The following is a 27,174-nucleotide window of genomic DNA, read 5'->3' as shown; positions in this document are numbered from 1 at the left end:
AGATTTCCAGAGTGGCCTAAGGAAGGAGCTCCCCAGAGAGCTATCTTAAGCAGTCACTGTACTAACCATCTAGTCATTTGAGATGGTAGCTTTAAAGGGTGACCAATGCAGAAATTTTATTATAAGTCAGAGTCTCAACAGCCACATGATTCAGGAGCCTGAGAAATGCCAGGGAAGGGAGCAAAAACAAGCATAAGACCTGAGAGGACACAGTAGCATTTGAGGTCAAACCTGTCACCTAGCAGTAGGTGGCCTGTCTCCAGCACTTAGAGGAAAGCCGTCATCCTGGGACTCCCAGAGAAGCCAAGTGCACAGGAAGGTTGGTGGCATCCTGAGTGCTCCACAGACCTATTTCCCTGAACCCCACGGTGCACCCTCTCCTGCATGGGCCCCCTCCATTGGACAACCTGGTTCTTGAAGACTAAAGACTAAGTCAACATGCTGTGCCCCGCAACTGGCCCTCCACTAAAGGTTAGGGCAGTTCACTGTTGGAGAAGGAGCTGAGGTGTGTCTTGCTGGTCGCTCTGGGTGAGCACGTGTCTAGATGGTGCAGACACAACACCTGCTTGGCCTCCATTCTGACCACTGAGAAAGACAACCACAACCCCAGCAGTTAGCTTTGTGCTGGTGGCCCTGGAAGCCACTGCACTTGTCCCAAGGAGATTCTACTATGAAGAAAGATGGAAAGGTCTTTTAGCTGAGGTTGCCAATACATACTACTAGGAGGTAGATGTGGGGAACAAAAGCTTCCGGACTCAGTTTTCCCATCTGTGAAATAAAAATTTATACTATCTTTCAGTTCTCAAGTCTTAGGAATTATCAACAAAAAATCAAAGCAAACGTTTATAGTTGTGATTATTCTCAAAGGGAGGATGACTTGGTTTATGGAGCCTGCCTGAAATGGGAGTTCTTATAATGAGTGATTTGGGTTCTTCTCCTGGGAAGGACCCCTAGTACATTTCAGATGAGGTAAGGGAAGTTCAAGTCCACAAGCAATGGTTCCTTCAGGCCCTTCACAAAAGGGCTCTGTCTGCTCTTGAGGCAGAAACACAGTCTTCTCTGGGAGGTTCCTCACCCACAGTGGCAATCTCATGCCCACAATCAATGTGAAGGCTGCCTGCAGTGAGGCTAGACACCCACTGGAGAGAGCTCTATGGGTCATTGGTGTGGCCCTGTGGGAGGCTGTATCTCCACCTTACCAAGCCTGGGGAGCACCTGGAGGGAAAGCCTGCAGACTGTCAGTCACTGATATCAAAGTAGGAGCTAGGACTGAGGGTAATTAATCATGTTCTCTCTGACAGGAACCCAGGGCCTTATCTGCACCCCAAGAAATGCGGCTGGTCTCCAGTTCCCTCCTCAATAAAGGAGACTGACAGTTGCAACAAAGAGGCCCCTTATCAGATTTCAGCCAGGGAGCCCGAGACAACCCCAGGGACGGAAGGCTTTTATGAGGCCCAGGGATTCAGCAAGGCCTTCAGGATGCTGGGCTTTAACCCTTGTTGGTGGGCACGGGCACTCTCAGGCACTACTGCCTCAGGAGCTTCCAGTGCAGATATGGCAGGACACCAGACGTTTCCTGGCACCCTGCTTTCTTGTCTTCCACTCAAGATAATTTAGCTATAATTAGGGGTGGAGATGAGGGCAAGAAGAGAGAGAGCTGCCTCTGGCTTGAGACAAAGTTGGGAAGCGGCAAGAGTGCTGAAGAACAAGCCATTCCCTTTTCATCACAGAGAATGGGCATGCTCCGGAGAAGGCCAGGAGCAATTAAAGGCAGGGCCCCAAACGGCTCATGAAGGCTGCCTTCCTGCCTACTAGTCAGGAGTGAGGACCCAGGGCCTAGGGTATAGCCCTGCCAGGGACCCTCACTGCTTTTTCCTGACTTTGAAAAAGGTGATTAATCATGTTCATAGCCTGAAAAGAGCTGTACAGAGAGCCTAGGAGAGTTCAGACCCATGTTAGGCAGGCCAGCTGGCCAGCCTGCTGACCATTCTTCTGCAAATTCTGGTCCTGCTCCCCAGGAACAAACCAGAAAATTACTGGTGATTTCTCCTCTGCCTTGTTCATGTCGAAAACACCTCCTTTGCCCTCTCTACCTCACAGACCTGGAGCCTGGGCAGCAGCAGGGTCAGATGATGTGTTACAGAGTTCTAAACAGTTGCACCACAGTCTACAGTTGGACTGTTCTGCAAGGCAGCACAGGGAGAATGTGCTTAAGGGCATACTTAAGCCCTCTCCCTCCAAATGCCACTAAGCAGTCTAACCTACTATGATGTGGTGCACTGATCGAGGTGTACAATAGTATACAATGGATCTGTGTGTTCAACTATACCCATGTAACCTTCCCTCGGGCCAAAATATGGAACATTTCCTGTGTCTCTCCCTAATCAATATCCATCCTCCTCCCTCACTAGCCCTGAAGTAGCCATTATTCTGATGTGCACTTTCTCAAACCTTATATAAATGGAATCATGTAGCATGTAATTTTTAAAGTATATAATCTTTTGTGTTTGGTCTATGCTCCCCATTAGGCCTGTGGCAGCTGTCCTGGGTATGTGCAGGAGTAGTTTGTTCTTTTTATTGCACTTTATGACTACATTGCAATTAGTCCATTTTACTTCTGATGGACAAGTTGAGTGCTTTGCAGTCTTTAGCCACAATAAATGGTGGTGCTGTGAGTATTCCTGCATGATTCTTTTATGCATGGAAGTGCTCATTTCTGTTGGGTATCCTCCCCAGAGTGGAACCACTGCTAACAGGCTCAGAACAGTCTGCTTTAATAAACGCTATCAAACAGATTTCTGAAGTTGTTACACCCATTTATAATCATCAAAAATGTGTGGGTATTCTAGTTGTTCTATGTTAGGAGGCTAATTTTAAACTCATCATTTTGGCGGGGGAGGGGCATATACTCTAGCTTGGATGAATTTAGATGAAGTTCAATAGTCTGTGTAATGTATTCTGCTATGGCTTATGATGAAATCATTGCTCTGACCACGTCACCATTGCTTAAACCTGTGTTCAAAGCTGGCCAAGGAGCTGAGGGAGGTGGGCTGTTGGCACCTCTGCTCTGCCTGCTGGTGCATCACCGGCCCTCAAGGGCATGGCCAGGGCAGGGATGGAAGGTGGCCAGAAGAGGCCGACTGTCTGGGCACATGCAGCTATCTGTGCTGCTGTTGTCACGTATGCCATGAGGCTCTCAGATCCCTTGGGTTTCCCCATAGAGTAAGTGGGCCAAACCCTTTCTGTAGATTGGCTTCTGGAACAAAGGAAGCAAAACCATCTAATAACTCAATTTTACCAGCGCTATGAGTACAAAGTAAGACTTTGAAGGGGAAAAGGATGAATTTAATGACAAACTGGGTCATTCAAATTAATTGTGCCTTTCAAAGACCAAGTTCTTGTCCCATTATTGGGTACTTATAGAGTACTAAATAACTATTTAAGATGGAAAGAAGAAAAATGAATATATTTATCAATAGTGGCAAAATCACCTCTAGAGAGAAAAAGACCCGGTATCAGACAAAATGTTAACTGAGACTTAGAAAGATTTGCATTTTACACTTTCATTTGGGTTTCAAGTTAAAAATGAAGCCTCCAAAATGATCTCATCTGACAAAGACAACAATTTTAGTCTACCAGGAAGAGTGTCCAGGGTACAGATCACTTATTGTAAGATACAAAGAATACCTAAGAAACTGCCTCCATCAAAAGCCAAGCAATATATGTCATGGACATTTCCTTGCCAAAGATGGATAGATAAGCACACAACAGAAGGAAAAACACTCAGCTGCACTCAGAGGCAGGCCCAACCCTTTCCCACAGTAAATTCTTTGTAAATACACATCAAAAACAGATCTAACAATCCATTGGGGAAAACCAAGGTCAGTGTGCAGCCTTGACCAGAACTAGGGGCGAGAGGGCTGCTCTACACATGAGGTCTTGACAAAACTTGTCTTCCGCGTGACCAGGCAGTTTCTCAGCCAGGCACAGCCACAGGGACAAGGGTAGGAAAGAACAGTCTTGCTGGTGCCACTTCTAAGTGTGTCTCCTGTGTTCCCCACCCCATCATGCCTTGACAAGCGGCAGCCTCCTTGCCATTGTGAGCTGTCATACCTCTTGCAGCAATCATCTAGATGCTGTTCCACCTTCTGCTGGACAATGGCTAGTGGAGGTGCCCAGCACTCACTCGCTGGGGTTCAGAATGGAGGACAGACAACGCTTGCCTGCTGCTCTAAAAGCAGTAGCAAAGAACCAGTGTCTCAAAGGCTGTGCAAAGGAAAAGGAAAGAGTGCTAGCATGTGAGTTAGAAGATCTCTGGCCCTAGGTGAGTCCCTTAACCCCAGATTGACTCTTCATTACTAAAGGTGGTAGCCTTTGCCCTCTCTACCGCACACACCTGGAGCTTGGGCAGATGATGGGTTATACAGTTCTATATGAGTTAATAGTAAAAGTAACTGTAAAATTGTCATCATCATCATTATCATCCTGGCCAGATCACTCTTCTGTTATCTCCTATGGAAAGACAACAAGCTTTTCTTCCTTAGCAATAAAGGAAAAATGGAATTGTTTATACACAGCTTTTGCTTATCAGGCTTACAAATTAGTCCCTTGGGGCACACAGAGTTCTGCAATCTAACCACACTTTCTAGAGTGATATTCTGGGGGGGGGGGGTGGAATCTGGAGCAACTTGTACAATTCCTTTTGGCTTCAGTTAGCAAAAGAGGAAATCCATTATTTAGCAAAGAAAGGAAAGAAACATTTGGTATTAAGAGATTCTTGATACAGTCTACACACAATCTGACAGAAAATCCTTTAAAGGGGCTTTGCTTCCTTTGTTTCTGTTCCCCAGGGGAATACAACAGAATAATCACAGACACAAAATATACAACACAGACACTTCCAGGTTTCCCTGGAAGTGAACAGTCTTGATTTAGAGATAAGAAAGTGTGGCCCAGAGGGGAAGGATTTGCTCAACACCATGGACGTGAAGGTGACCTGGCTCTGCCTCACAGGTCTCCTATCTTCCAAGGCCCACAGGAGACAATGAGCAAGAGCCCTTGCTGCCTCAGCCCACCCACACCCCCAGGCTCCTCTACTGGTGGGCTGCTACACTGGTCAGGGAGGGCTCAGGGTGCCAGAGATGCGATCTAGACACAAGGACCAAGAGCTGAAAGGGCCATCTGCTGTGGTCAATTTGTCCAACTGTGTCAATAGGCAAAAAAGTAAAGTGGCAGTCATAGCCTGTGCCTTCTATGAGATAGCTGTTTTTATCACCTGCAGCTGCAGTCATCTCCACTGGAACCTGTCTCCCTCTGTGGTGGCCTCATGTTCAGTTGTGTGGCTGCACTCACATCCAGACCTGTCCCCCAGCATGTCAAATTCAAGCTGCAAATCTATCACTTATCCTCCACATCAGCTCTAGGATTGGCCTGCTGTCTGGCTGTTGAGGTCTACAAGGTTTCTCCTTGGTCCCAGCTAAAAAGATCTGCCCAAGTGCACTCGCCACTCTACTCAGGGAGGGAGGAGTGAGTCACATCCATCTAGGGCCCTTGGCCTCAGTATTCTATGAAGAGCAAAGCCAGCAACCTCCATACAGTTAAAAGTGTAGCCTACTTTCAGCTCTTCTGATTATCCTTTTATCTTGACTATGAAAGAGAGGAAAGAGGAGGTCATGGGGGCTCTGAATCTGCAACAGTGTAGCCCAGCTCAGTTTGGGCTGCTAGTACCCCACTCTTCTGATACTCAGGCAAGTGGGGTTGAGATTAATGCCTGATTTAGGGCCACCTTCAGGTATGTGAAAGGAAGATTTCTATAAAGATACTTTTTCTACAACAGAAATTTTGTCTTTACTCTTTACTATCATCCTATAGCAGTGGTTCTCACTAGGGGCCACTTCTAATAATCAGTGACATTTCTGGTTGTCAGGACTGGGAGCTGCTATTTGACATCTCATGGGAATGGGCCATGGATACTATGAACACCTTACAGCACACAAGACTGCCCACAAGAACAGGGACTCTGGTCTCTAGGGTCGGCAGTGAGACATCAGCAAGCAGCAGACTGATCTGCTTTCCACCTGGAGCAATGCCAGTGATCAGTGAAACACCTGACTAAAGTGCTGAAGGCAGGACCTGGGTAGCCACAAACTGACTTACCAAAGAGAATCACTTACTCCTGCTTTGGGCTCACAAAAAATATAGGAAATGGCAATGAGGCTACCCCAGCATAGACACAGGAGCAGCAAGACTGTTCTCGGCTTCTGCCTCCCATTACAGGGAAGCTATGGAAAAGAGGCATACATATCCAATAGCTCAAGGCAACACCCCCTGCTCAGCAGGCTGAATCAGGAAAACCAAACTGCTCATACAGCAAACATGCCCTGAGCTCCGCCCAGCCTGGGGCTGTCAGCACTAGGGGCATAGAGGCATGACAGAGCGGCTGTCCTTGAGGAGCTCCTGTCCAATGGGGACATCTAACAGTAAACACTATCACCCTTGGCTAGGCTGACCCAACTTCCATTTTCCTTTAACAGTCCTTCTGGGAAGGGTGAAAAACAATAAAGTGGAAAATAAAGCAGGGATGCTGCAATGCTGATTAAAATCTATATTGCTATAGCAGCCCCTCTGAGACAGGATCAGCGCCTAGGTTTGCACCAGCTGGGCTTGTGCAGCTTGTAAATAATTAAAAGGTAATTGGAAGGGGAGACCAAAGTATTAAGTGGATTTCTCTCTCTCTCAAGGCAACAGGGAGTTTTCCTTGCTGCCAGTCAGATTATCTTTCAGGGTTATATTCTTGTTTTTTAGCTCTGTGCTGATAACTGTTGGTGGAGTAAACTAATTAGGCCTACTGAAAGTGCTTTGATAGGCCTAGAGACAGGAAACACAGACTCAGAACTTTCCATTGTCTTTCTGTTACTATAGCCCTGCTACCAAGAAGGCAATAGGCTTTGAAAGGTAAGGGGGGGAGAAAAAAGGGGAGTATGGAGGGAATGAGGGACAGATCAAGGCACCAAGCAAACCAAAGAATACTCAGAACGTTTACCTACCAGGGATGCCATTATAGCTTAGCCTAGGACAGGGACAATTTCATTTCCAGGTCTTGATAAAGTCACTGACATAGACTCCAGGGGAAGTATGATCAGGCATCAATAAGGAGAAGTAGCACTCCCTCCACTGTGTCTTGAGGGGGATAAAGGTGGAGCTATGGATTGGACAACTGAGGACCTTCTAAACAAGCTGGGGATGGCGGGAAACCCACAGGGCAGGATATCAAGCCTGGAAGTTGTGTCCCTGAGCTCTATACTCAGTCACACCAGGATTTAGGGTGGTGATTGCCACAGGCGGCAGTGAGGGGAGCAGAAGGAGAGGGGGGCAGAGAATCAGAAGGGAGAATTACAAAGCAGATGCCCTACACTCTACAGTTAAACTGCACGAATGTTTCAGCCAAGCTAGTGGATGCAAAAAGCAAAAAGCCAATGGATAAAAAGAAAAAATGACCTTTCTTCTCTATGGAATCATTTCAGACTCCAAAATACACCTAGGGTCTTTTCTTTCACCTACTTTCTCAGTTTCTATGAAACTAGACATACCAACATCAGCCCCACATACTACTTTAAGTGGAGCCCAATACAGTTACAAGGCTAAAAAATATTTGAACATGAAATGATTCCAGATACCAGTTAATCAGAAGAAACACAAAGATACATCAAGGTCAAAAGGAGGTATCAGTCCACTCATTCATTTTTTGCCAAAATGTTCTTTTCCTCTTTGGTATGGCTGTCAATTATTAAGATAAATCCTAAATATCAATCAGCAGTAAATGCCCCTCATCCTAAGTATGGATAGCAATACTGGGACATAGCAGGTATTCAATAAATAAGGAGAAGGAGAGCACACTCACCCCTCTTCTGCATAAAGACGAAGAGGTCATCCAGGAACTCTTTCCTTTCAGGATCACCGTCTAGTTCATATAGCTGTAATCCCCGCCCCAAGGAGAAAACACAATGAAACATTCCACTCTGGCTTTACAGAATGTCTTACACCTGAGATACGACAGCCATAAGAATAAGGACAACCCACTGAAGAACTGCCCCATCATCATCCAAAGAACCTATGACAGACCTTGGCAAAATCTCGGGAGATCTCTCTTCCCCGGCCTCCATCGGCATCATCATTCCAGGCCAAACCACCATTCTGCAGAGGAACAAGAAAAAAGGTTAAAAGGGGAATAATGAAGAGAATGAGCAGAAGCCAGGGCAATCATCTAAAGGCTATGATGACCCTTGGAATTCACACTGAGAGAGACTGTTAGGTGACTATTCCTAACCTCTCCCAATGAATTTTCTTTCCCCTTTCAGTTATGATTCCAAAATAAGGGGGAGTCAGACAGAAGAACCACCTCTATTTCCTAAAGGATGGGCAAGTGTTACTCATACTCAATGCTGCAAGAAGGAGCCCAGGCCTAGTGTCCTGAGATCCTCTCACTCTCAGCTCATATTCAGAGGCCATTGCTTTGAGCTGTACTGTGCTATGGATGTGAAGATGCTACACCTAGTTTTCTGCATGCTGCTTTGAGTAGGGATAAAGGCCAAAGGCAGCAGGCAAAGATGCTGAAATTTCACTATCTCTGCCAAAAAACACTCTTGTCTTGTCACTAGAAGCCCTAAGTCTAGTGAAGAGAAGGCCTTACTGATATGAGGACTACCACATCCATGACTGCCTAGTCCCAAGGGACAGACCCAATACTCTAGAGCAACAGTTCATTTTCATTAAAGAAATAATGAAAATCTATGGCTGATTTAATTGATTAGGTTAAACCAACACCGTTCACTGAACAAGGGAGAAGGACAAACACGTCTCTTTGCTATTTAATCTTGTTAGCTTAGAATTTAATGGAACACTTTGTCATCCCTACCATCAGTAGAGCTCCTTGCCTGGCACATAATTAACAGGTTAGCTGAGCCAACTAAATACCACTTCACAAAGCATAGAAATGCATATACCATGCAGGAGAGCTGGTGGGGCAAGGACTCTCACATTGTAACTCTGTTGCATGCCCCTGACCCCTACAAGGGTCCAGTGGATGCAAATGGAAGCTCTGAGCTTGTCACCCATGTCCTCCAGCTAGCTGGGGTGTGTAAATGGTAGGGAAAGACACAGCTAAGGCTGGGAGAAACTAGGGGTTTCTTAGGGAACTATTCTTTGGACTGTATAGGGATCCTGCTCTAAAACCATGTTGAAATTGGATGTGGTAGCATATACCCTTATAATCCCAGCATTGTGAGAGGCTGAGACAGGAGGACCACAAGCTTGGGCCCAGGCAATTTAGTGACTCAGACAGACCCTGTCTCAAAACAGAAAACTAAAAAAAGGCTAGGGATATAGCTCAGTGTGAAGGGCCTGGGTTTAATCCCCAGTATTGTAAGAATAAATTAATTTTTAAAATGTGCCATATAAAGTGAAAGCCTGGTAGAATTCCATTCTGTCAAAAAAAAAAAAAAAAAAAAGAATTCCATTCTGTCCACATCTTCCTTTAATCAAGCTTGCCAGGAGGCACTGTTAAGTTATATTTCGGGACTGTACCTCACTTTCCTGGTCAATTTGAATTTTGAGATGCAGACCTGTTTCCTGATAGCAGCAATTCAGCAGACAGTGCATAAGTCTCAGAAAAATGACAATGTCGGCTGAAACAAAACAGGCCACACCAGTGTCTCCCTGCTTATCTAGTAAAAGACTCACGTAAGGAAGTGCTCACTAAATCTGCTGGACAGTGTGCTCATCAGGTTCCCAGACAGGCACTGTTGGAACCCTTCCTGTGCTATGATGCCTTCACCCCTGGAGACCCACAGTCAAACCAAAGTGGTTTTTAAAGCTTCAACCCCATCTCATAATTGCAGTCACTAGAAATCTAGTGTCATCTGGTGGCAACTAGACAATGAATAATCAAGATGAACTATGCCTGTCAGATCAGCAAAACCAGACAGAGTTACAGTCCCCTTTCAAAGGCTGCAGTAGCCTGCCCTAATGCCCAATGCTTTTATCTGAGCCAGTAATTCCTGCTGGAAAGTCAATTATCCTGGGGGCCCTTCTCTTCCCTCTCAACTGAAAGACATTTAATGAAGGATCATTGCTGCTTCTGTTATGTCAGTTGTTTACTGCAGCAGATCTGAGGCTGAGGTTGTTCACAAGAGGCTTCTTTCTCTGTTGGTCACTGCACAGCAGTTTGGGGCCAATTACAGTAACTAGCAGGCATTCTGAAGGTTCACTCAGAAACTATTTAACACTCGGCTGGGTGGAAAGGAGGGAATCCACAACCTAGAGTATCAGACAGGGCTTTCCCAGCACAGAAGAGTGTGAGAACAAGCATGTCAGTGTGACCAAGGTGGGAACTATGTGTGAAAATAAACACCTAAGTGTGAGGTGGCTCTAGGAAGAAGCAGAGAAGAATGGGGAATGGGGGCTCCTGCTTTCTCTAGCTCTGCTCCAACCACAAGCAAGGAAGGAAGGAGAAGCAGGGAAGGAATGAGCACGAGCTGTGGCCTGGGAAAGGGAAACACTCACCACAAGAATCTGCTTCACTGTAGGATTTTAGCCTAAAATGCCTCCATCTAGCCCAGTGCCTGCAGAGGACAAGGACACTGGCCAGGGGGACAGAAGTGAGACAATAAACAATGAGTAATCAGTTTGAACTGTTCCACAGAAAGGAACTGCCCAGTCACTACTTGAAATAACAGAGAAAGAAGCTGGCCTGGAGTGGATGTTTTCTTTTGTCTAGTCCTTGTCCAAAGCAAGGCTGGCCTAGTAGTTAATTTAAAATATCCTATCCAAAATCAATCAATCAATGACAATCTCATTGGAGAGGTATTGGAGAAAAGTTTATTGTGTATTACTTCATCTTGCAGCGGGTACACTTTGATCTTATTTCATAAGAGCTGCTGGCTGAAAGGAGAATTCCTAAATTCTGCCTGCCCTTCACAGTCCAGCTCCTCTTTGGAGTGTCCTGCCTGTTCACCAAGCAAGTTCAACACCTTTCTCTTCCTGGCCCTGTCAACTCATATTCCAATGAGTTGGGTCCCTAACTTCCAATACACAGAAAGCACACATACTCCTACTAAACAAAAGGGATGGGTTGCCCTGAGACCTCAGCTCCAACAACTCCTATCTCCTATTCTCCTTTTCTTTGGGAAGGGCATCACTGGTCCTCAACTGATCAACTGCTATAAAACATGGCTCAGTTCAAGTTTATTTGCAAGAGGTTGCTTGGGTGGCATTGCAAGTTACGAACCCCAAATTAATTTTTCTTGGATATGGACTATGGCTAATGGAGGTTGCCATGGGTGGAAGAAAGCAGAAAATGGTAGAGGCTGAAACACACAGGCACAAAGAGAATTCAACCTTTTGGGCAACCACCAAGAGGCATGCACATGAAAAGTATTTGTGTGGAAGGGTTGCTGTGTGAAGGACCACCCCTCCCAAAAGACTTTGTTATACTGGCAGCCAGCAGTGGCCAGAATGGTCACTTACTGCCATTTACAGCCTTTTCAGCCTTCCTAGCTTTAGAACTTTCTTTTAACATCTTTGATCTCAACAGGAATTCACAAGAAACTGACAGTTTGTTCCCAAATATTCACCCACGACCAGCTTTAGCTACTATACCCACAGTCAGCTAATTTTACCCACAGAAGCCACAAAGTGTTTTTTTACATCCCTCCAAAATGGTGGTGAAAGGATGACAGAGCAAGACAAAGGGGAGAAGCAGCCCTCGGGGAGAAGCAGCCCTCTGTGATAAGCGCTGGACGGGGGCCCTGGCAGCACTTTCTCACTGACTCTACAGTACAGCAGTGGTTATGGCAGGGACCAATGGATGCTGGCTCCAGGAGCTCATCAAACAAAGGGTCTAGGGCCTCAGAGTTTCTAGTTGCTGCATCAGGACCCAAACCCACGTCTCCTGGCTCACTTTGCGGCATATGCTCTTCATGGACTAAAACACAGTGCTAAGTGTTCCCAGTGGGATGACTGGGAAGGAGAGTAAAATTCTCAGAATGTTCATGTCATGACCTTTGAGGGTACCCTTGGAGGGTGAGGTTTTTTCATTCTTTGATTCTTTTCATTAGCTTCATACAGATACATAAGCCAAATAGAAACCAGCCCTTGCACACATGGGGCTGACAGATGTTTGGGAGTACTGCTACCTCATGCTACCCACAATACCAGACCATCCATCAAAGTGTGAGTATCTACTTGTACCAGGGGACAGGACAGCAGGGTGCAGGGTGAGAGAGAGAGGAAGGGAAAGAGAGGAGGGTGGGAGAGAACACATGCACACACCTCTGTGAGGACCAGAGGAACATGGTACCCAGCGTAGTGATGCACACAGGCCTTCAAAAACTAACAGTTCAAAATTTAACTTGACCGTTTCTCAAAATTAAAAGTCTAGGGGGTTGGGAAAAAAATTTAGAAGTCTGTAACATCTATAGATTAAGAAAATCAAATTAAAAGTCTCTCTAACATCTATAGATCAAGAAAATATGAGAAACACAGACTCTAAAAGACCTTCTGTGGAAAAGAGTTAGCCTTTTCCCATTCTGTGGGCAAAACTAGGGTGACTGGGCAGAAGTGATCAGCCTTTGCCTAACAATCTGAACTGTCCAGTAAAGGAGTGAGTCTTCTCAGGAAGGGGCAACTTCCTATCTCTGAGTGGCCATCAGCTTGGGATGTCAAGATGCAGAATCCATCAGCTTGGGATGTCAAGATGAGGCAGAGTGAATGAGATGGGCTCTAGGAGATCTTTCTGTCCCCAGAAACAAGGATCTGATGACAAATTCCTTCAACACAGATTTCTTGAGACATACCCAGGTACATTACCATGTAAGCTGCTGGGAACAACCCCTCATTCCCAAGCAGTTCCCACCACTGTGTGTCTAACCAGCTGAACACAGGACAGCACTTAACAGTGTCCAGCAACAATTAGCAAACAGCAAAGAGCTGGGAGGTAAAGAAAAGGCTGAGGGCCCTGAGGTGGGGTTAAACTGACTTTGAAGGATGGGCTAAGGGGAGATTTACAGTTTGGAGGAGCAGCAAGTATGGGATAAACAGGGCATGTTCTGGCAGGGAGGATATAACGACAGCTAGTCGAAATGGTTAAGGTGGGAAACAGGCTGTGAAATACCTTGAATACCAGAGGAAATTTAAACTGAACTGTGAACAGTAGGGAGGCAGTGGATGTTTCTGAGCAGAAAAGTGAACGATTAAATCAATGATTTTATCAATCTGTATGCACACATGTGCATGCAGTGCTCTACTGCTGAGTTACAATCCCCGGCCCTTTTAAAAATTTTTTATTTTTAGCAGATGTAGTAGTGCATGCTTGTAATCCCAGCACTCTTTGAGAGGCTGAGGCAAACAGATCACAAGCTTGAGCCCAGCCTCTAGACAATTTAGTAACTTTGTCTCAAAATAAAAAAAAGTCTGGGATGGAGTTCAATGTGAAGATTCTGAGTTCCATCTCCAGAACTGCAAAAATTAATTAAAATTAAACATACTGGGGCTAGGGATTTAGCTCAGCGGCATAAGCACCTGCCTTGCAAGCAGGCGGTCGTGAGTTCAATCCCCGGTACCGACAAAAATGGAAAACAACAACAACAACAACAACAAAAAACAAAAAACAAAAAAACATTTTTTTTATGAGACAGTCTCAGTAAATTGCCCAGGCTGACTTTGATCTTGTGATTTTCCTGCCTCAGTATTCTGAATAGCTGGGATCCTAGTTGCACATCACTATGCCCAGCTGACAACCCATTTTTGTTGGAAAAAATGTAGGGCTAGGGATACAGCTCAGTGGCACAGCACTTGCCTGGCAAGCGTGAGGTCATGAGTTTGATCCCCAGTACCAAAAAAAGTTAATATACACATGTACATCCATACCTAACCAAGTTGAGACTACAGATAGCTTTTACTACTCAGTTGTTTTTACTATATTCATTCAGTGGTGGTGAACCTATGGCATGAATGCTACATTTATATCACTGACAGCTCTAAAAGATTTGCCATCACTGACCAATGATGTATTAGAAACTGTGAAAGGCTCTGAGGAAAAAACCAAGACAGATCAGAGAATCCTCTGATCTCCTGAAGCTTACAGTCTAATGACGGGGGTGGGGGGTGTGGTGGGTGTACAAATTATGAAGACTGGTCATACCACTCAGTGGTAAAGTGTTTGCCTAGCATGCTCAAGGTCCTGAGTTCAAGCCTTCACACAAGTGGGGTGTTGGGGGGATACAACCAATTACGTTTATGTTTTATGGAAAAAAAATTACTTTTTCTAGATTAACTTTTGACTCAAAACCTATCATTTGCTCCCTTGCCAACTACAAAGAAATGCACATGAAATGCAGGACAGAATAATTTATCACACAATTTATCCTTTCACAATATTTAGTCTTTTAAGTAAGAAATCAGTGTAACTCTTCATTTAATAAGATATTTTTCATGCTTCTTGGTGATTTGTAATGCCCTTACTACACTGCTTTTGTAAACAGCACTGAAGACTTGTAAGAAGCAGTCAGTTCTGGGCTGGTGAGCAGTAACCCACACTGAGAACCTGAGAATCAAGAAGAAATGAACTATCCTGAGAGGCAGACAGACAAGATAATCAGCTGGATTTGGACTGGAGGATGAGAGAGGATGACTGAATTCTTACAATGAGAAAAGTGTGTTCGTACGTAAACAGAGAAGGATCAGGCAGGAAGCCTTTGAGGACTAATGAAAACAGACCACCATCTCAGGGTTATGGTGACCAACCCAGTCCCACAGCCAAGGATCCCAAAGCCAGGTTACAGTAGCTGGCAGTAAAAGACAAAGGCTTACTGCCAGGTTTCCACTATGGAGAAAGCAAGAACTTTATGTCTGTCTGCTGACACAAGATGATTACCTTGGGCTCTTCTTTTTACTGGGATCTGGGGGAGAAAAAAAACACCAACTCAACCAGACCAAACCTCTAAGATTTTAGGAGCCAGCATTACATTCCTCAGAGTTGTACCTCCCCAGAGACAGGAGCCTACTTTTAAAAGCAATTAAGTATCTGGGCTATTTTAGGATTACTCCTTGACCACCTGGAATATCTTATTAAAGCACAGCTCAGATGTCCAAAGCAATTTCAGTCCCCATTCCTCACACCCCCAAGGCAAAAGTTAACCCTTCTTTTGCCTTAGGATTAAGTACAAGGAGAGGCTGAGAGAACAATTCTTCCTTTAGGTTCCCTACATTCTGTAGTCTCTACAAAAGTTCCTGTCCTTAAATATCACAGTACATATTGACAACTTTTATGGAGATTCCTGTGTTCCCTGAAGACACAGAACGGTATTGTACTTCCCTTTTGTCTACTCTCTATAAGAGATATGAAACTTCAAAGTCAAGGATCAGGCAAATTCCAGTAAGATGAAGCTCACAGTGGTCTTTAGTCTTGTAAGTCTTACAATACTTACAAAGGGGCTGATTCCAAGCTTGTGGGCACCAATTAAGTGCTTCGAAATACGGTTTGTAACTAACATATTTGGGCAGAATATAACTGTTATCTTTTTTACTTAATAAGCAAGACATATGCCACCTTATCTTTGGCAAGGCCCGTGACTCTGTAAGTATTATATGTACCACATTTGTGACTGCTTTGCTGCTGAGCTGGCCAGGAATGTTGAAATGTTAAAAGTCCAGTTCCCAAATCTTGGTATAAAGAAAAGAAATAACACTCTTTGCACTCGCACTAGTTTTAACTGATTCTAGGAGGTAATGAGACATGCACAAGAATAATGGGCAGGATTACAGGAAAATCTAAGAGAAGAGACAGGTCCAGGAAGTAAAACAGATACTGTTATAAGCAACACTGTTGGGCTGCAAAAAACTTCCTGATAAGATCAGGATTACTGCTCCTAACTAAATCGATGGGCTCTGAAAGCACTGAGCTGTAATTATCAGATGTACCCCTTCCGCTGCCAGGTAACTTCAGGAGAAACCAGAGAAAGCATGCTCCTCCTCCCACCAACACACCAATTCAAACTTGGTGGCCTGGAAAAAGAGCTCAGGGACACTTCTCTGAGCAGTAGAAAGAGGCAGAGTGGAGGAAAAGAGGGCAGCTGCCCTGCCTTCCCACCCAGGAACAGAATCCATTCATGAACCATGACTGCCAAAAGTAGGGTCCTATACTAGTAGGGAAGAGCAGCTGCAGTATAAGGCTGGTGATGGGAACCCCAATGCCCAAGGGGTGGCGTGGCCCAGCCAGGTTCACGGCTGACAGCCACAAAGGGCAACCCAGTCTTTCTTCCTGTGAACCAGTACTTTGGCTTCCTTTAACCTTGCAGCTACTACACCTGTGCTTGTACTGTGGCTGCTGACTAGCATCCACATCACAGGACTCTGTTCGGAGTGCAAAGCTTCCAAAATGCTAACAGTAAGCAATAACATGGGTTGGCATAAGAGATCACAGTTCTCATACTGAGGACACAAAGTGGCACAGAGAAGTCACTTATGTTGAAAGGTCCTTCGAACTAAAGACAATGGCAGCAATAACTAATCACAATTAAGCACTTAACTTGTGTGGGCACCATTCTGGTGCTTTATATGTATACAGCACCAGCTCTTCAGCACAGTGTTTTGAAGCGTGTTATTTCCCCTTTTTTTCAGATGAGAAACTCAAGGCAAAAGGAAGTTGTGTGATTTGCAGGAGGTTACACGTGAGCAAATGGAGCTCAATCTACTGTAGGCAAAGCAGCTTTAAATTTCACTTACTTTCTCAGTTTCCTAATTTTTTAATTGTACTCTTACGAATTTATCTTAAGGAAACAGACATACAGTACAGCTTTTGAAGAGTAAAGAGGGGCTGGGGATTTAGCTCAGAGGCATAAGCGCCTGCCTTGCAAGCAGGCAGTCGTGAGTTCGATCCCTGGTACCGATAAAAATGAAAAAGACAAAAAGAAAAAAAAAAGAAAAAAAAAAAAAAAAAAAAAAAGCAAAGAATGAGGAACAGCCTAAATGTTTGACAGTAGGCTGATGCTATGTGAACAGGTAAGGTATGAAGGCACAATCCATGTGGCAGAATGCTATGTGGCCATTATTTTGAGAGCAACAAAACCACTGAAAGAAGGTAATTTCTGGGCAGGGGATTTAGTGGCATAAGCACCTGCCTCGAAAGCACGCGGTCATGAGTTTGATCCCCGATACCAATTAAAAAAAAAAAAAAGAAAAGAAAAGAAAAGAAGGTAATTTCTCCTTTGCTTCACTGGCACAAAGTAGGAGGGAGCACTAGACTTCAAGCTGTCCTTAGGGGTTCACTGCCCAGCCTCCAAATGGGAGGCCCAAAGAGCCCAGCTTACTCTTTCCTCAGCAGTTAAAAAGCAATCACACAAAAGGAGATGGAATTGGGGCCTGCCTCACATACATCAATGTAATAAAGCACATTATTTGCTGCAAAAGTTTTAGCTATTAGAAAACAAAGAAGCAAACAAAACTATGAGTGAGGATGTATCTACCACCTTCTTCCCTCAAGAAAACCTCACATAGAAACACTAGATAAAATGTAACACTCTGAGTTGGGCGTGGGGGTGCATGTCTGAGATCCATGCTGCTTGGGAGGCTGAAGCAGGAGGACTGCAAATTCTAAGCCAAGTGGGTAACTTAGCTTGACTGCCACAAAATAAAAGCTAGTAAGAGCAGCTAGATGAGGGGAGAGACAGAGATGTAGTTTTTGGTAGAACACTTGCCTGCTATGCACAAGCTCCTGGGTTCAATCCCTAAACCACAAACAAAATCAAACAATAGAAACATCTTGTACCTCTTAAACATACTAAGCATGAACCCAAGAAAGTGCCTGGTGTCTGGCATCCTTGCTACCTGGGAGCCTGAGGCAAGAGAATCACAAGTTCCAACCTAGACAACTTAGCAAAACTCTGTCTCAAATTATTATTATTATTATTATTATTATTATTATTATTATTGGTACTGGGATCAAACTCACAACCTTGTGCTTACCAGGCAGGCACTTGTGCCACTGAGCTAAACCCCTAGCCCCTGACTCAATCTGCTGTATAGGAGGGGGAGCGAGGGGACAGAATAAAAGCAAGCAGGGTCAACAGTGCCAGAAACAAAAGGAAAGACCGGGCAAGAGGCCAACCTGAACGGTCCAGGACAGAATGGTCCAGGGTTAAGGACTGAGGATATAGTCACCGCCCCTAAACACACCACACTACCACCATCCTGGGAGAGGAGTCGTCCAAGCTGGACATCCTACACACATCACTACCCAAAACTGAAATAACTGCATTAAGGCCACAGACCTTGAAAGTCCACACCTAGAACCACCTCTGAACTAAGCCTAGAAACCTGCCCACCAGCTTTGATAAGCAGCAAGAAGCCTGGTCCTCATGGAAAAAGAGCATCTACAGAAACAAAGGAGCCGGGGATATAGCTCCTGCCACACAAGCATGAGTTCAATTCCTAGTACAAAAAACAAAACAAAACAAAACAAAACCACACAAAAAAATAACTCTCACAAAAACAGAGGTTCTCAGTTTACACTGCCACCTCAATCTGTGTGATCCAGGACAGAGGAAGGCAAAGTGTCTCCCCAGGAATGCATCCACAGAAACAAAACAGCTACTCAAAGTGAGCTTACAGAGGAAAACAAAACCAAACAAAACCAAAACCAAATCACCACAAGAGGAAACCGTCTTACAGGAGAGAAACATGACTAAAGGAAAACTTGTACTAAAACTGGAGATAACAAAAAAACAATCTATGGCAAGCACAAGGCCATGAGTTTGATTTCTGGTACCAAAAACCAAAACAAAACAGGCTAGTGGGGCTTTTGTTGTTGTTTTTTTTTTTTTGGTACTGGGAATTGAATTCACGAGCTCACACTTGCCAGGCAGGCACTTATGCTACTGAGCTAAATATCTAGCCCCAACAAAACAAAACAACAAAACAAAACAAAACTCTAAAAGCAGTTTCCACAGAGGGATAATGGAAAGAATGGTCAAATGCTGAGACTTGATAAAAGAAAGCTGGACAAAGGACAAAAATAGCTCAATAACATTTTCTCTTTTATGTTTGAAATTTCCATATTAAAAGGTTTTTTTTTTAGCAAATTCCACAACACAAAGTTTAAAGACAGCAAAGAGCTAAAGGAAACTTAAAAAACAACAACAACAACACCACATGAAACTAGGGCAAATTTTTCAATACCAGATAAATAAGTAAATAAATGAAAATTAAAGCATAAAAATAACTGAACATAGTAAGATAAAAGATTTTTAGCAGAACTGAGGACTGAACACAAGGGTGCTCAACCACTGAGCTACATCCCCACCTCTTTTTGAGAAAAGACCTTGCTAAATTGCTCAGGCTGGTCTTGAACTTGTCATCATCTTTCTGTCTCAGCCTCCAACTAATTAGCTGGATTACAGGCATGCACCACTATGCCCAGCAAGATAAACAATTTTTAAAAGAGAACGTCAAACAGAGCTGAAGAGAAAATTAGAAATTGTAAAGTTAAATATGAACGCATGAGAATGACATCAAAAAATAGGAATATAAAAGAAAAGATACGTAGAAAATTAAATGAGAATGTTTAGATACTCCTGTAAGAATATTAGTCAAGCTGGGAATGGTGGCCCATGCTTGATATTCCAGCCCTGGGGAGGCTGAGGCAGAAAGACTGCCACCTGGGCTACAGTGACAAATTCAAGACCCTGTCAAAAAAAAAACTCCAGAAAACACTGGTCTAGAAAAAAATAATAGTACTCCTCAACTCACCCCCACGAAACCACAAATAAGGTAAAGAAACAAACCAAGGCCCAAATGAAATAAATAACCTAAAGTCTAAATTTAGAACCCTGTCATGAAAGTACAAAATAACATCCGAAAGAAAAATCTTTCAATAGCAGGCAATGCTGGCAATACAGGTGGCTGAGAGAAGGACTAAAGTTCCAGGTCGGCTTGAACCACTTACCAAACCTGTCTCAAATAAAAGGGAGGATGGGAATATAGCACAGCGGCAGAGCATTTGCCTAGCATGGGCAAGGTTCTAGAGTCAACCTCTAGCACAGCAATAAAACAAAGGTAAAAAACAAAAAAGTAGGGCGGGGGTTTAGCTCAGCAGCGTAAGTGCCTGCCTGGCAAACTTGAGGTCGTGAGTTCAATCCCCGGTACCAAACAAAACAAAAAAGGTAAAGATTCACAAAGGTAACAATTAGACCGACATCAAACTTCTCCACAGCAAACTGTTGCTAGGAGACTATGAAATCCTCCCATCAAAGTATTAAGAAAAATAATGATTAATTTTTTTTTTTATCGGTACCGGGGATCGAACTCATGACCGCCTGCTTGCAAGGCAGGTGCTTATGCCATTGAGCTAAATCCCCAGCCCCTAATATGAACAAGTACATAGAAGGACAAAATAAAGATATTACAAAAGAAGTCTGAGACATACCAAGACTGAGTCTAAGTTTTTGTTTGTTTTGTAGTATTAAGAGTTTGAACCCAGAGACCCACATGTACCAGGTATGTAATCTACCACTAAGCTACATCCCCAGCCAGTCATCCATCTATACATCCATTTATTTGTAGTCCAGGTTGGCCTTGAACTTGCAGTGATCTTCCTGCCTCAGCCTCTTGAATGCTGGAATTACAGGTATGAACCACTATGCTCCACTATGCATGCTAGCCTCAAATTTGCAACTCCCCCTCAACTCCCAGCACCACCCCCAATCCTGCCTCTGGGATTACACAGGTGAGCATCACTGTACCTGGCTCCCAAACTGAGTTTATTATATAAAAACCTTTCTTAAAAAGTTAGTAGGGGGGGCTGGGGATTTAGCTCATCGGCGTAAGCGCCTGTCTTGCAAGCAGGCAGTCTTGAGTTCAATCCCCAGTACCGATAAAAAGGAAAAAGACAAAAAAAAAAAAAAAAGTAGAGAAAAGTAAAGGAAATTCCTAAGAAAGAGTGTGAGACAATTAAGGTAAGAAAAGCAACAATTAAAAAACATAACAAAACAAAACTTAGTAGGTCCAAAAAAGTGACTGGGGAAAAAAATTACTTGGGAAGGAGTTAAAACAACTTAGAACTAAAATACTAACCACTATAAGATATTAATGTATGAAAGTATTGTTTAAAAAATGCTAATACCAATTTAAAAAACCTGTAGGCCCTGCTATGTAGGAGGTTGAGTCAGGAGGATCACTTGAGTCCAGAAGTTGGAGAGCAGACTGGGTATTATATATAGCAAAAATCCATTAAAAATACATATAACATAGTAACCAATGAAAGAACAGAAACAGCCAAGAAAATACAGAAATAAGTCAGTAAAAGACAGGAATAAAGAAAACAAGCAAAGAAAAAGTATTTTAAAATCAAAATCTAAAATAAAAAGGCAGAAAAAAAGAGGGCAAAATTGGTCAAATGGGGATGGGGATACAGCTTAGTGGCACAAGTGTCTCCCTGGCAAGCACAAGGTCCTGAGTTCCATTTCTGGCTCAAAAAAAAAAAAAAAAAAAAAAAAAAAAAAAAAAAAAATTGGTCTACATCAAATGTATCATCAATCCCAATAACCAAACGATTAAATTAAACTAACAAATACTGATCTCAAGAAAGCTAGTCTCACCCTGTAATATTTTAATTCACCTCTCTAATACTGATTACCCAGTACTCAGGAGGCTGAGTGAGACAAAAGGATCACCACAAGTTTGAGGCCAACCTGAACCACACAGGCTCAAAAGACCAAATAAATAAGTAAATAAATAAAACTGATCACACAAACAAAACTAAGGATAAGGAAGTTTTGAGTAACACAAACAGTAAATTTGAACCAAAGGATACACACACAACACTGCATCTAACAGAAAGAGAATCTGACAGTAACTAAGGTACAAAACCAACTACATGCTTATATTGTTTGATTGACTTTACACGACTAAGGCCAGTAGTCTAAGCATCTATTAAGGGGATGACAGTATGCAATATGGCAAATATGGGGGATTTCCTTCTGTCTCGTTTTTGAAATCCAATATTGTTCTGTTTTGTTTTGTTCCATTCAATGATCTGTTTTTATTGGTTTTATTCTATTCGATTTTACTGTGTCTGAGGAAATGGACAACTATTGTAAAGATAACAAGATATATATTACGATAGCCATTGTTGAGGACTTATTGTCCTGTTTTGAACTTATGTACCACTTTTTTTTTTTTTAATTACCACTTTCACTGCTTTGTTTTGGTTGGCTTTATTCTGCTGTGGAATCTTGTGTTTTATTCTCTTTAAAATAAAATAAAATAAAATAACCCAGAATCTGGTTTTTTTTCAAGCACATATGGGGTTGTTTATACAAACAAATTATACAAAATCTAGCACAAAGCCAGAGATTTAGCTCAGAGGCTCTAGCACTTGGCTGGTAAGCGCAAGGTTGTGAGTTTGATCCCAGTTGGACGGGGAACACCATCCAAAATCTAGCACAAAAGGATTCCTTAAATTCCAGAAGTACAATCATGCCAGTTCTCCAACAATGTAATTGGGTTACATATTAATATTGAGAAAAAAGATATGACTCATATACTTGGAAGTCAAAAGGCCACTTCTGTATAACCTATGGGTTAAAAAAGCAATCACAACTGAAATCATAAAATGTTTAGTAATAACCAGTCATGGACATACTGCACATGAAAATTTGTGGGATATAGCAAGAGTGAGACCAAGGAAAAATCTACAGCCCCAATTCACTCATTCATTCACTGCCCAGATCCTCGATTCATTTATTAAGTAATAAAAACTTCAGAACATGTGTTAAACTTCCAGCTAAAATGGCTTGAAAACAGAACAAATGAGTCCAGGTGAAACGGAAGGACAGACTTCAGTGGGTCAGTCAGCATGGATAACCAAGTGAGCTGGTGCACTAGTTCCCACAATGCTACTGCAGAGACTGGGCAGTGTACACAAGGGATGGCTCATATTACTACTTACAATTCCACACCCATCTACAATTGCTATCTGGACATTTTCAGTTAATGAGAAACAATGTTGCCAAAATTCAAAACACCAAGGATACCAAATACTAGTGAGGATGTGGAGCTGGAGTACTCTCATTCACTGCTGGGTCAACTGCAAAATGGTGCAGTCATTTTGAAAGACAGCTCAGCAGTTTCTTTCAAAACTAAAAATACCCTTAGCATACAATCCAGCAACTGCACTCTGTTGCCCAAATGAGCTGAAATTTATGTCTACACAAAAGCTTACACCTCTGTTATTTATAAATTGCCAAACACTGGAAGAAAGCAAGCTGTCCTTCAACAGCGAACACTGTATCTAGACTACAAGCTATTTTTCAGTGCTAAGAAATAAGCTCTCGGGGCTGGGGATTTAGCTCAGCGGCATAAGCACCTGCCTTGCAAGCAGGCGGTCGTGAGTTCGATCCCCAAGTTCGATCCCTGGTACTGATAAAAAGGAAAAAGAAAAAAAAAAAAAAAAAAAAAAAAGATAGAAATGAACTCTCAAGTCATGAAAAGACACAGATGTTAAATATGTATTACAAAGTGAAAGAAGCTATGTACTGAATGATTTCAACTATATGACACACTGGAAAGACAAAGTCATGGAGACAGTCCGAGGACTGGCAATTGCCAGTGGTCAGCAGAAAGGGAAGGACGAACAGGTGGAGCCCAAAGGTCTTTAAGGGCAGTAACACTGCTCTGCATGATCCTGTGATGGTGATACATGCTGTTAGACATGTCAGATTCACACAAAAGGAGTCCATCCTGACATACCTATGCACTCTGGCTGTCCATGGAGGCTCATCATCAAATGCTATCTAAATGTCTCCTCTGCTGCAAGATTTCAGTGGGGTGAGGAGGCTGTGCATGTGTAGGGAAGGAGGTATGTGGGAAATCACTGTACCTTCTGCTTAATTTTGCTGTAAGCATAAAATGGCTCTAAGAAATAAATTCTATTTAAAAAATGAAATGGAGCCATTCACATCAAAAAGAAAAGAGGCAATGAAAATAGGAAACATTTCTTGAGTGCCTACTACATGTCATTACTGTCCTATTTGGTGGAGTACAATGATAAGAATCCATGCAGGCCCTATCCTCTGGGAGTGCATCATCTAGACTAAGAGTCAGATCCCAAACAAACCACCATCCAAATGTGAAAGTATCTGTTCAAAGACAGCCTCTAAAAGCAGGGATGTGAGAGTTAAGGAGAGAATGCAGTCTGGATAAGCACTTCTAAGGGCCAGGGTGACTATAGCAATTGACAGGTCAGGCTGGAGAAGCAGGCAAGGGTCAAATGAGGCAGACTTGGGATTCTGTAATTAGAGCAACTGACATCATAGTTGGAGAGCATTAAAGGAGTGACATAATCTGATTTGGTTTTTTAAATCACTCTAGCTGCTGGGTAGAGAATGGATTAGAAGGGTGGGGAGAGCCACAAAAACCTGTTGAAAGCTATAGCAGTGGCAAAGTAGCCTGGATTAGGCACGTGATGGTGGAAAAATGGCAGGATGCCATCTATTCAGATCAAAGAACTGAAAAGATCTGGGGAGGGCCAAGCACAAGGATACTAGACTAAGACATAGAAGAAAATCTAAATTTTTTGCAAAAGAGAAGGCCACTGAGAGACTTGGGGTTGGGGCATGGAAGAGGATTTAAAAAAGAATTAAAACATGTTATGGGCATGTATGAACTCCCCACATTGTATATAATCATTCTGTACTGCAAATACTGAGTTTTACATGTACTTAATTTGAGATGTGAGTAAACTACTGAAATAAAAATGCCTGAGCCAGATGTGGTGGCACACATCTCTAACCCCAGCACTTAGAAGCTGAGGCAGGAGGATCAATGTGAGTTTGAAGCCAGCTTGGGCTACACAATGAGTTCAAGGCCAGTCTAAACTCATAGTAAGACCCCATCTCAAAAGAAAAAAGGAGAGAAGAAAAGAAGAAATGTCAAGCAGGTAGCTGGAAATATACTGACTAGAAACATGGGCTCAAGCAATATACACTGCAGGATATGACTCAGAGATGTATTTAAGACCATGAAAATAAAAAAAGATTGCCCACAAAGGATGCATGTAACAGAGGGCCTAGGACAGAACCCTAGGAACTTGGGAGTTTAGAGGCCAGAGAGAAGAGAGAACACAATAAAGAAAAAACAAGTAGAAAAAAGACTGTTTCAGCCAGGATCATGTACAATACTAAACACTGCTGAAAAATCAAATGTAGTTAGGGCACCTGTGCTTTCTAAGAAACATGGTGGTCGTTAGAAACCTTAGCAAGGACAATTTAAGGACAGGGTACAGACTGGAACATACTGAGGAGTGAACAGGAAGTAATGACATGGAGGTAAACAGCATGAATAATTCCTCTGAGAAGCTTTGTCGTAGGGAGAAAAGGGTAGAATAGAGAAAGCTAGAGGGTACACTGGAGGGTCAAGGGAAAATTCTGTTTTTTTGGACACAAGATTCTCATGCTGTAGTTCAGGCTGGCCTCCAACTTACGGCAATCCTCTTGCCTCAGCCTTCTTAAGTGTTAGGATAACAAGCATGTGCCATCACTCTCAGCTTCAAGAGAAAGTTCTTTAAAAGTGATCTCTCATTTCCTTGTTAACAGTCAAATGAGGCAGATTTTAAGGAGGATTTTGCATTTTAATCTTTTTAGTTGGAAGATAAAATGTGTGACCATGGAGGCAGTTTCAGGAGAGTGGTCCCAAAGAGTCAAGACATGGGCATCATTGATGAGGCACAGCCTGGAAGTCTAGGAGGGCTGGGATCTGGCCATCATACAGTTAAGAGAGACCAAATAAGGTTAAGGCAGAATCATGCATTCATAAAGATTTAATATCAATAAAGCCTACTTCTATCTAAATAGAATCGGTACATATCCCTATGCTAGTGTGGAAAGTGGAAGCTTTCTCATAATCCTGACAGACTCAGAGGAACGCAGAACATTGGAATTTTGTCACAGCTCTATAAAACTTGAAGATGCTTTAAGTAGTGCCTAGGATTCACGGAGCATTGTACCTACAAGGTAAAAAAGACTGAAAAATCACAGCTTTAAGAAGTAGTTAGTTATTAATGACACTACACTCCCATGTTTTTTCCATCTTTATAATATCTTTAAAATAGCTTCCTGAGGATGGTGGAAGAGGATTATCATCCTCTAGAATAGATGGGAGCATGGGGTTGAGAGAGAAGGGTAAAGATACTTGTCCATAGTATGGCAGCAGGAGGTAGCAGAGGCTGAACCTAAATCTACATTCTGGCTGGGCAAAATGACATAGGCCTATAATCCCAGCATTCTGGGAGGTTAAGGCAGGAGGATCATAAGTTCCAGCTCAGATTAAGCAACTTGGCAAGACCCTGTCTCAAAATAAAAAATAAAAATAAAAAGGGCTAGGTAAAACTCTACAAAGGTCCTGGGTTCAATCCCCACTACTACAAAAATCAATCAATAAATCCATATCCTGCATCTCTCGAAATAATGCTGATTCAATAATTACATCTGTCACTAACACATCTACCAGGTAACTGTTCCTTAATCTACTGAGTAACGCCTCATTAGTTTCACAGGTACTGCCCAGTGTGGGCTGGAAAAAACCACTAGAGGAGTAAGATATCTCCAATCCTAGGACCCAGTCCTCTCCCAAGTGACAGTCTGTTCATTCAGATGACTACAACCTCAATGTGACACTGAAAATAGAACTGAAGAAGGTGGGCACGGTAGGACACACCTTTAATCTCAGCACTTGGGAGGCTGAGCAAGAGGACTGCCCTTAAGTTTGGTGCCAGCCTGAACTGCATAGCAAAACGCTGTCTCAAAAAACAACAGAACTAAGTAGATAAATAAATAAAATAAATAAAACAGAATAAAACAGGACTGAAGAAAACTCAAGGCTCCCAAACTGCTCCACTGCTGAGACTGAAGGGCAAAGTCTTTGGTGGTGTCTGAAAGAAAGCACACTTGTTTTCTTTCTAGTGACTTGTGCTAGAGCAGTGTGTCTCAGCTATGGCACTGGGTACCAGATAACTCTTCATTGTGGGAGAATGTTTTGTGCATTCTAGGATATTTATTTAGCACCATTTCTAGTCTCTACCCACTAGATGTGAGTAGTTCAGCTACTCAGTCACAACAACTCAAATGA

At 43.0% G+C, this 27,174-nt stretch overlaps 1 protein-coding gene across 2 annotated transcripts in view; it reads right to left on the bottom strand.

Moving 5' to 3' along the window:
- The window catches only part of Arid3b (AT-rich interaction domain 3B), a 44,105-nt gene that overhangs the window by 8,779 nt on the left and 8,152 nt on the right, over positions 1-27,174 (bottom strand). For both annotated transcript variants that reach the window (XM_003463583.5, XM_063243322.1), the window contains exons 3-4: positions 8,122-8,193; positions 7,901-7,973 (exon numbers count right to left, since the gene is read on the bottom strand). In XM_003463583.5, coding sequence (XP_003463631.2) covers positions 7,901-7,973; positions 8,122-8,193 — 145 coding nt within the window. The remainder of the gene's footprint in view (positions 1-7,900; positions 7,974-8,121; positions 8,194-27,174) is intronic.

This window comes from Cavia porcellus, unplaced genomic scaffold (assembly GCF_034190915.1).
Source record: "Cavia porcellus strain 051 isolate PalLab524CR breed Dunkin Hartley unplaced genomic scaffold, mCavPor4.1 scaffold_38, whole genome shotgun sequence".
Taxonomy (NCBI): Eukaryota; Metazoa; Chordata; class Mammalia; order Rodentia; family Caviidae; genus Cavia; species Cavia porcellus.
The sequence above is the reverse complement of the archived record's forward strand: the minus strand, read 5'-3'. Positions and strand labels throughout refer to the sequence as shown.